Genomic DNA, 11,080 nt, shown 5'->3' on the forward strand with positions numbered 1-11,080 from the left:
ATTGTATGCTAACTGAAAACAGATTTATCTCTTCATGACTTATTGACATCAAGGTCTAGGGCAATATCATATACACATCCAATAAATATCTATTTTATCAATAATAGACAAATTTACAGTGATATATTTTATATATTTTATTATATCTTTATTAGGTTTGCACACTATTAAGCTTATTTACTACCTTCAGTGAATGTTCTAAAAAATGAGAAAAATGTAGCAATGCTATTTGTTAAGCTTCCCTTAATTGGCTACTTACTATACACCAGGTTTATAGATATTAATCCAATTATTTCTCTCTGCCACCCTTTTGTGGGGTAATATCTATGTTGACATATGAAGAACTGAGTTTCAAAGATGTTAAATGACTTGACCAAGGTGGTATATTTTGGTAAGTGCTGAGACCAACATATAAACTTCAAGTATCGGCCCTATCTTCAGCCTAATCCCAATGTCCTGATAACAGATGCAGCTCAATATTCAGCCTCTGTAAGGCTGAAACTCTACCTAATGGTCCAGACACTATATCATTCTCTCCCTTTTCTAAATGCCAATGATGCAGATAGAACATGCTACTATGCTGTTTGTTTTGTTTGTTTCACAGAAATCAATTTTATTTCTCCAATCTGTTATTTAAAAAATTAAGAATGAGCACAATTCAATATGCTTTTTCTGTATCCTCTAACTCAACTGAAGGGAATAGTAATTCTATAAATTAGCTTCATGATTTTGATAGTTTCTACTCTGCTTTTTAATTTTTTTTCTTCAGAATAATCTAATCCCTCTCATGACCAAGATTTAAACAACAACAAAAGTAGTTCTCAGATTCTGGCTTGTAATTTATGTAGAGAAAAAAAAAATGCCTATATGCGAGAAATGAACTTTATTTGTTGTAGGAAATAAGGGTGGTCACTACAAGAAATATTGCTGTCTCTTTTTTTCCTCTTCTATTTAAAATTTCAACTTTAGAATAATTTTCAATGCAATATACCAAAAAAATTCAGTCATTTTTTGCAATAAACAATTATATGTGAAGTGAAATTAGCAAGCTGTCATTAATTATTAGACCAAAAAATTATGAAAAAATGCTCTTTTATTTTCTAGCCCCTTTTTATTTGTTTATTCAACAATCCTCCCTATCAGATTTAACACATCAGTGGCAAGTCCTGTCCATACTCATTGCTCTGCTGTGCTGTCTTGACATTGCCTTGCAAAGAGAAATCATCTGTAAATATATATTAAGCAAACACTAATTACCTTGCTAAAAGCAATGATGGCTTATAAACGCTTATACTATGTATAACAATAATCTCTATTCATTAACCCTTATTATATGCTGTTCCAGAGATTAAGCATTTAATCCTCACCGTAACACTACAAGAAAGGTATTATCAGCCCCATTTGCCTCAAGAGAAAACTGATCTGGGAAGATCAATGACTTGCTAAATGTTACAAAGTACTAAATGCTGAAACTAGAATTTGAACCCTGATAATTTGATTCCAGAGCCTACACCCTTACACATGAAAAGAAAATGAGACAGTATGGAAATTCGGATAGTTCCTCGCAAATTAAGTTCAAGTGGATGCTCTTGCTGGGGAGACATGCCAAGAATAAGGGAAAGAGAAAGCCCAACTCATTGATTGTTGGGTGGGAGCTTTGACAATTTGGTCATTTTATTACGATAAAAAAGTTCAAAATGATTGATAATAAAATTCCCTGTCTCTGGCTTTCTAGACTTCAACTACTGAAATAACATTCCACGAGTATTTGAGAACTTGAAATAAATTCAAAATTAGCCTTCTCCGCTTTGATTGAAACAGGACCACTCCTTGAGACAGAGGACTGCTAGCCACCACCCTAGTCTATGACAACCACAACTACAATGATAGTGTGATTGTATACCAATGAATTGCCCTGTTTATATTCTGTGCAACTGTAATAGGCTAAGTCGTTATTGTGATTCTCACACTTGCTAAAGAGATGTAAGTACTTCTAGAGACAAATGAATTTTCTTTCTCTCTCTCCATACTTTCTTAGAATTATATTAATAACATTTAAATGATGCTTCAAACTCGGTTGACTGATAGGTTTTTGTGGATTTAAAGCAATGGAAAAAGCAAGTTACAAAAGTAAAAAAAAAAATGTAGAAAATGAAACAGTTGGGTGGATTTATTTTTCCTTTACAAATGAGACCAAGTGTGTGGATGCATGTTTGTGTGTACATGTGTTGCTAAACGAATATGTGAAACAAATAGATTTACTTTGAGAGTACTGCTAACCCAGTCCACATTTTTTCCCCACCACACTGGAAGTAGAAAAGTTGGAGAAAACATTGATGTGATTTACCTTTAACCCTAAATATACCTTTATCTGTTCCCCCTCTTTCTGGCCACCTCGTAGGAGGTTGGTAGTAACGGACATCAGGGTATTTGTGAGGAATAGTGGTGGTAATCATGTCTTGAACATTTGTGAACGCCCTGTACCTTCTTTTCAATCTCCAAATCAAACCGGTATATCTATTTTTTATACCTGTCTAAATACATATGCTCAGCGGCACAAATATTTTTTATTTGTTTTTTGTTGTTGTCCCTTCAAGCTTTACAACTACATTTTGAGATCATTTAGGAATTGTTAGCTTGATGGTATGACAGGCAGAGTCATATGGCGAGCAAACATCTCGTTTACGAGTACATGTCTTTATCTTCACTATCATCTTCAGAACCTCCTATTTCTTTACACATTTGCACCTTTGATTCCATAAGAGTACTTTTGTAAACACATATGTAAATATAAAGGAAAGAGAACAACGTGGTTATGTCAGATGGTTTGAAGAATCTGACGTATCCAGTACTCACCTCATGATCAAAACCAAGTCGAGAAAATGAGAAATGAGAGTGGCTGCTGGACAAAACATATCCAGATCTGATTCTGTATGCCACTTACATTGAATAACATATTTTCCTTATTTTAATTTTGATTCCCTCCTTTCAGGTAATTCTTGATGAGCCTTAGCTGGCTTTCATCCGTATATAAGTGCTACAAGGGGAGACACAATTGCAAACTTCCCTAAAGGTTGTCATGTATTCTTGCCAAAACTTAAAAAACAAACAAAACTGAGTTCTCTCTACACCACTGAAATTACTCAAACTTCCTCACCCTTTTCCCTATATATTCCACCTTTGATTTGGTTTCTTTTATAGAAAAAACTTTACAGGAGGCTAATTGATTTCAGCACAGCTTATCCAACTCAGCAATGAGCAGAGGGAAAAAAACACAACCCTATCAGATTTTTACCAGACAGAAGATTGCGTTTCACACTGTCTTCCGTGGTGCAATGGGATGAACTCATCATGTTTTGATCCACTAGGTCACAGGATATAATTAAGACACTTGTTACAGTGTTCTGTGTGGTACAATTCTATAGGTAGTCAGAATGGATTTTTCCATAAATTGAAGAAAAAGCCTTTTAAAACTCTACTTTAAAATCTACGTCTTAGCTAATTAAGAGCAGTAGGGCTCAAACTAATGCATCATTTCACATCTAGAGTGTTGATCATGTACCCTCCTGAACGCAGGAGGTGAGAAAACCTTAATTTTCTTCTCCTGTCCTTAGCTCTTTCAATATCTAAGGTGTTTGCTGGAAAAGAAACGCAGACACATGTTATAACTTTATGATCAGCATGGCAAAGGAAAGCATGAGGCTGTTTGCATACTCTGGGTGCCAATTATCTGACATCTTCACATCACAAAACAAGCTTAAAATGCCACGGAAAAAATATTCTTAGCCAAAAGGAAGAGTTCCCCAAAGTGTGGAGCAGATTAATATTAGAAGAGATAGACAAAGATGCAGAGGAATCTCTTTTAGGAGAGTTTTCTTTTGTTTCGTTTTTAATGGAGGTTAAGTCCCTCATCTGTCAAGTACAGTTTACATACGAATATGACTAAAAACAAATATTACTTCACAATATTGTCCATATCCAAGATGTGATCTCAGGACTTTATGTACCTTCTTAAGTGGCAAGCATGATTAGCCTTATTTTATAAAACAGAAATTCTGAAGTTCAAAGAAATGAGAAGATTCCACAATTTAAAAGTGACTTGAATGACTATTTATTTTTTATTTTAACATGATAAAAATCTAGGTCAAATGTAAATTTCTAAAATCATTGTGAACAATTCTGAAAGTGTGATTTAAAATTCTGGGATTTTGGGGCCAGCCAGTGGGGTAGTGGTTAAGTCCACGTACTCTGCTTTGGTGGCCTGGGGTTCATGGGTTTGCAGGCTCAGATCCTGGGCATGTACCTATACATGGTTCATCAAGCTGTGCTGTGACAGCATCCTACATAACAAAATAGAGGGAGATTGGCACAGATGTTAGCTCAGGGCCAATCTTCCTCACCAAAACATAAACAAATAAAGAAATAAATAAAATTCTGGGATTTTGATCCTATTCTTTTTTTTTTTTTTTTTGGTAATGAAGATTTGCTCTGAGCTAACATCTGTTGCCAATCTTCTTTGTTTTTTGGAAAAGGAAGATTAGCCCTGAGCTAACATCTGTGCCAGTCTTCCTCTATTTTGTATGTGGGTCGTTGCCACAACATGGCTTGGGGAGTGGTGTGTAGGTTTGCCCCTGGGATCTGAACCCACAAAACTGGGCGGCTGAAGCAGAGTACATGGACTTAATCACTATGCCATGGGGCGAGCCTCTGATCCCATTTTTTATTTCAAAAATTGCAAGATCTTTGTATTCTGAATCTTCATGAATTACTTCTGCAACATGTTATTTGCAACTGAGCTGCTGAACCATTAATGCTAGCTTTTTTCATTATTACTAATCTCTTTAATGTACTTAAGAAAAGTAAGTGTTTTGGGGTAGTTCTTATTTACCTATACTTGCATAAATGATTAGGAAGAGAAGTGTAATAATGCTGGACAGTAGTTTTGTTCTAAAATATGGCATTGTCCTATCATATTAATGCACAACTTACTTAAGATCTGAATATGTAACTAGGCTTTAATTCAAATGCAGCTGACAATAGAGCAGAGTAGCAATTCAAATTTTAAAAAGAAAAATGAAATTAAGAATTACTATAATCATACAATAACAATTCTCAGCTAAATATCATGTTATCGACAGGTTATTTTTAAATACATGTATAAATTTCTAAACAATATAAAAGATATACCATCCCAATAAAACAAAAAAGCAACAAAATTAATTCAACTGAAGACATAATAATTATGATCGACAATTTATAACATCTAAACAAGAACTATAAAACATTTTTATAAAACCATAAAATTCTCAAAAGTTTAATATTTATTTCAGTAACGATTCAATTTTGCAAAGCTTAAACAATAAAAGAGACTTTTTGATTATTGTGTTATTAAAACTATTTTATCAATCCTCTCTGGTAGTGTGAGGGAAAAGAAAAAAACTTTCAGATGAATAATTTAAAATTTTATTTCGTTTTTGTTCCTTTTCTGCATCATAGATGGGGCAAATGTTTAAGTATTGTGGAAATTATCATAACTATTACTTTTAATGTGAAACTACAATGAATACAAACAATTAATTTGTAATAGTATAGAAGATGAGAAAAAATGTGTAAAATACTAAACATCATGAAAATTAAAACATGCAGTTTCTATCAGTGTTTTCAGTTTACCTACCTTTAATTTATCTCAAATTATATAATACTATTTATACTTAATAGTAGATAGACAAACCATTAGTGATGTCTTTGATAAAATACAAATTGAGTATTTAAAAAGTATTAGCCATTCTATGATTTTGAATTTCATAAATTAAAGTATTTCCCTGCAATCCACTGTAATAATTAAAATATTTAAAACAGTGAAGGTTTTCAACTCCTGTGACCATCGCCACGTCACACTGAGAAGCAGAGCTGCTGTTCTACACACTATAACTTAACTGCTGTAAAAATAGACTGTCCATTTGGTCATGTGACTTGTTTTGAATAGCTTCAGTACTTATTGCTGTCAATGCCTCCATCAGCACATTATCCTCATCCTCAGCATTTTACAACTTGGTGATAAATATAGTAAGAGATGGCTTTTGAAGAACATTTAGCAATTAACCATGAAAACGTCTTTTTAAAATAAATTGCTAAATTTAAATAACACGTGACCTGACAGTCAAATTATATGCTTCAAGTGAAAACTTATGTATTTAGCTGACTTATTAACATTGAAATATAGATACATTAACAAACTATTACATCACAATATTAAGAATGTTTAATTCATCCCTGCAAGTGACTTTTTACTTCGTCAAGTGCGTACATACACATTAATGATTTAACTCTTACTTATCCAATACTTGTATAAGGATGTCAATATATCTTAACTTTCTTTCCAATTATGTTTAATAATGGAAGAAAACCAACAAAAGCTTATCTTTCTCTGTTTTACAATGAATTACTTTCCATTAATTGATTAATTAATTTCTACTTTTTAAACTTTATTTTAAATCTGTAAGAAAGTATTAGTTTTAAAACCATTTTTTAGGTTAAAAAATGGTAAAGTGCCTGATTGTCATTCACTTTATGGCATATTTACTCTTTTCTTTATTCTTGGTTTCAAAACATTTACATGGGATTATTAAAGTAGAATGTCACAAGATATCCATCAATCAGAGTTATTTATTCTATAGTGTATGAAACTTCAAGAAACACCTCCTTCTCTTGTCACTCCATACATTTCATATACACTAATTTATTACCTGATATTAAGTATCATTTTATTACAGAAGAATCAGAAACAAGAAAACCATTTTGGACAGTATAATGACAAGTCAGAGAGTTGATTTGCCATATTTTTCTTTTATGCCATTGGACAAAAGAATTTCTCATTAAGGGTCAAAATCAATAGAGCCTGTGTGAAAGTTGTAAAGATCTCGTTAATAAGATTAATTAGTGTTTCAAGTTAGTTATACCAGCAAATATTTCAGGTGGTTATTGTTAATTGAATTTGCAAAATTCAAGGAAAAATCATTGTGCTTTTGTTATTTTATCAATATTAGAATGGAAATTTTACATAATAGTGCATTAACTACTAATGTTAATAAAATCTTGTTTTATATTAATGGTTAGAGAAATAAGTGACCTAAATAGGAAAAAACGTTTCACATTCAAAGTGCCCATATTTTTTTTCACTGGAATGACAAAACAGAACATACGTCAAATCAAAGTTACATCCCTGTTAGAAAGAATGATAAATATCAACTAAATGAAAATATATCAACATTTTTTCTCAAAATTCCAATCCACCAAAAATCTATAAGCAAATAGTTATCTTTAAAGTTTAGAGACCAGTAGTGATTTCTTGTCATAATGTAAAAGCAGATTACTTCTATATATCTCACACCTAACCACTCACTCTGTAAAAAGAAAATTTAAACTTTGTTATGTGTAAGAACAAATATTTAATTCCCATTAATATATATTGCTGTTGTCCAGAAATGGACTACTTAAACACTTTCTATGTGTGGAAGGTACATCGTGCATGTGGCTGATGACCCTTGAAATTAAGAATATTAATATTCCAAGGTGATGCACAAGACTAATTGAAAAAGTGTTATATCAATATCATGAAGGCGGCTGCATTCTATTGTTCAAAGTTTAATTACAGAAACTGTTTTATTTATCAATAAATAAGGAATTCAACAATATTGAATTTCATCAACATTTGTGAAGTATATTTTGCATCATTGCTAAGAAAGATGGCTATTTTGATCCATGTTAAGTCATGAGCAATGCACATACTAATGGATTGCATACTAAGTAAAAGGAAACATACCACACTGTGTGGTGTTTCAGATATGAAGGAAAGCTGTTAGCAACAAACTGTTATCACCAGACTGTGAAACTGAAGGGACATCCTTAGTTACTCCGCCTGTACACCCCATCACAACACCTTAGCAACAGAGAAGAAACAGAGACTTCAACTTTCCACAGGGTAGAAAGCTGTTGCTAAGCAAAAATCACAACCCAAAATATAGAAAACTCTAGCTTGTTTTTTGAGAACTACTTCACAATTTTAACGATTTAATGGGAACCAATTCACTTTAATATAGACACCCAAACCAGAGGAACAGCAAAAACAAATCCCTGTGACTGACTTGCACCAAACCCACTCCCACGTCCCACACACAAGCAGTCACCTTTCATCTACCTCAAGCCAAAATCAACCCAAAGACCAATTGTGAAAGATTATCTTCTCTTCCTCTTGACCTCTCTTACCCTTTTCTAGTTTATTTTACATTTCACCGATGTCATTGCAATCTTAAAAGGACTTGCTTAAACCCCAAAGTCTCTAGAGTCTTGTAGTACTAGCTCTGAAAAGACTTGGGGGAAAACCCAAGGCTATCCCACATCTGCTTCCCTGTGTCCCCACGGGTTGCATGTCTTACCAATCCTCCTGTGGTCTTTCTCCGGGTGGTACTTACCTGCTGCTCCCCAGGCTCTGTGGATTTCACCAGGTGCTTATCCTTGTACAGAGACCAGAGACCAATATTGGGCAGGAAAATTAAAGCCACCATGAATAACAAAGTCATCTGCAGAAATCTCTTCTGTTTCCTCTTCATTGCAAATGACAACGGAGAAGAAAAGTTAAAGGAGATGGTTCCCTGACAGCTTCTTGTATTTAACGCCAAAGTCCTTTCCTCTCCCCTGCGAAGCACCAGAAACTGAGGAGAAGCTAAAAACTTTTGTTGCGTGCTCAGCACCAATCTGCACGGTTCAGACGGAGTTGGGCATCTGCAGAACAAACGCACAGTTACTTTCCCCACAGAAAACTATGACGAAGGCATTATCTATTGGCTTATAAGTAAATGACTTGACTAAGGAAACCATTAAGCCTATCGATCTCCATTAATGTAAAACGATGGAGTAAATATGATAGTTTCGTAGACTAATCATAAGTTATGAAAAAGTCAATAGCATGCTAGATCATTAAGAAAACGGGAGTTTGGGTGATTCCCCCCCACCACCACCCTTTAATGTGGGAGAGCTGGTTTGGGGAGGAGCGGGTCAGTAGAGAAACTGCGTGGGAGGAAGCGGCTCAACCCCAGCAAGTGTCAGGAAGAAAAGTGTCCGCTTTTGACATTGGAACATCACCTTCCTCGTCTTCCCTGAACATCTCCTCGTGTGCTCCCCTTGGGATAACCCACCTGAACTCAAGTTCAACTCCCTCCGGAGCCAGAGTGCTGGCGGGCTCCACGAGAAACCAGGGACACGGGATCCGAGGCAGAACTCCTGTTTGGATGGAGGTCTTCAAACTCCTGGATCCTCACGCGCTGGCTAAACACTCCTCCGCAGGCACAGGCTCGGCGACCTGGGAACCTGGAGAAGAAGAGGCTACAGATGTCAGCGGAGTCCAGCCAGAAAGGGGAGGCGCCGCGACGCTTCTCCTCGCGTGGTCCTCGGAATGTGATCCTCGCGAAGTCAGAGCTCTGCCCATCAATCTCTTCCCCTTCCTCCGGTGACGCTCTCACGCTCCGCTGCTCATGTTACCATTCTTTTCCGGCAAGTGAACGAACCCAAAGAAACATTACGAGCCCCTGAAGGGCAGTGTTTTCAATCTCTCTTCCGGTGAAGGGGATGGAGGTGGCGAAGCCGAGTCTGAGCAGAGCTTGGCAGTGGGCGAGGGCGCCTGGAAGGCGAGCAGAAGCAAAGATGCGCCGGGCCAGCTCCGGGCTGCCCGCTCCTCTCTCGCTGTCGCCTGCCTTCCGCCGAGAGGAGGCTGCTGTCGACCACGTGCGGGAGCCCGCAGCCCGGGAGGGGAGGGCGGGCCACCTGGAGGGGGTGGGCAATTCTTCCCAGCTTCCAGATCCTATATAAACAAACCCTGACGCGAGGAAGAAGAGGAGGGCGAAGACGCTGCAGGACGAAGACGGAGCTCCCAGCCTCGGCGGATCCTCGCTTTCTCTGCCAGGGCTTTTCGGGGCAACCTGGGACCGGCAGAGATACCAGCTTCCCCGCTCATCTCACCCAAAAGACGCCAGCCCAGAGATTTCGGAGGAAAAGTCTCCGGCTGCTCGCTGGTTTACCCCATCCCTCCATGGTGCTGGCGGGAGCGCGGCGAGCCGGGCGCGGCGGCAGCGGGAGGCAGAGGCGACCTGAGGCTGGGCCGGTCCCGCCGGGAGGGGTTCCCCCGGGCCGCGAGTCCCGCCGCTCACGCCAGGTACGTGGTGGGGAAAGGGGAGGAAGGGGATCCCGAAGTGAGTCAGGGCTGAGGTTCAGGGCTCTCAGGCAGCAGCTCCTGGAGCGACACCGTGGGGACGCGGGGGGGCTATACTTGGGTCCGCAAACACCCGGGGCCCCGTTAAGATTTGGCCGTGCCACCCCGCTCCTCCCCCGCCCTGCTCATCCGCGCTCCGCGCCCCAGGTCACGCCAGGGCTACCTGTCTCTCTGACCTCGCACACTCTTCCCACGATACTCGGAAAATGTGGGGACTGAGATGAGTCTCTGGCAGGAGGGACTCCTCCCTCGCCCCGGCACACAGATGCACCAGCGCCCCTGACCACACACGCATGAACCTGTGGCAGCCTCTCCAGGAGACCTGCGTGCCTAGCACCGTGCGCTGGGTCCTCCCGGGGTCGGGAGCTCATAACTCTTGAGGGAATGGGGACTTTGATGAGGCGACAGACAGGCATGCAGTGCCCGCTGTATCAGCCTTTCTGGAACCAAAAAGAAACGCCATGGTCATTTCTTTGTTACAACCTAGATGTGATACCCACATCCTTGGGATAGAGGAGACTGTGGGCTCCAGCGTGGTATTTTCTCTCTCTCTTCTTCCCTTCCTTCTTCATCTCCCTCCCTCCTTGTCTCCTCCCCTTCGCTGTCTCCCACTTCTTGCACCCTCTCCGCCTCTCCGTGTCTCACTTGAGAAAGACAGATGTGAGTGTGAAGAGTTATGCCTTCAACTCCTCATATTGTAATTTTAAAATGTATTTGCACAATATATATTGCCTGTATGACTTCATCAATAAAGCTTTGTGCTGCAATATTTGTCTTTGTGAATCACTTGATTTCAAAAGACTATATAAACACGTT

The 11,080-nt window shown here is 38.4% G+C and overlaps 1 protein-coding gene across 1 annotated transcript in view; it reads right to left on the reverse strand.

Moving 5' to 3' along the window:
• GALNTL6 (polypeptide N-acetylgalactosaminyltransferase like 6) overlaps window positions 1–10,103 on the reverse strand; it is a 1,097,978-nt gene extending 1,087,875 nt beyond the window's left edge. The window contains exons 1-2 of the mRNA XM_070257090.1: window positions 9,195–10,103; window positions 8,472–8,781 (exon numbers count right to left, since the gene is read on the reverse strand). Coding sequence (XP_070113191.1) covers window positions 8,472–8,609 — 138 coding nt within the window. The 5' untranslated portion in view covers window positions 8,610–8,781; window positions 9,195–10,103. The remainder of the gene's footprint in view (window positions 1–8,471; window positions 8,782–9,194) is intronic.
• Between the last annotated feature and the right edge of the window lie 977 nt (window positions 10,104–11,080).

The sequence above is a fragment of the Equus caballus genome, chromosome 2 (genome assembly GCF_041296265.1).
Source record: "Equus caballus isolate H_3958 breed thoroughbred chromosome 2, TB-T2T, whole genome shotgun sequence".
Classification (NCBI taxonomy): domain Eukaryota; kingdom Metazoa; phylum Chordata; class Mammalia; order Perissodactyla; family Equidae; genus Equus; species Equus caballus.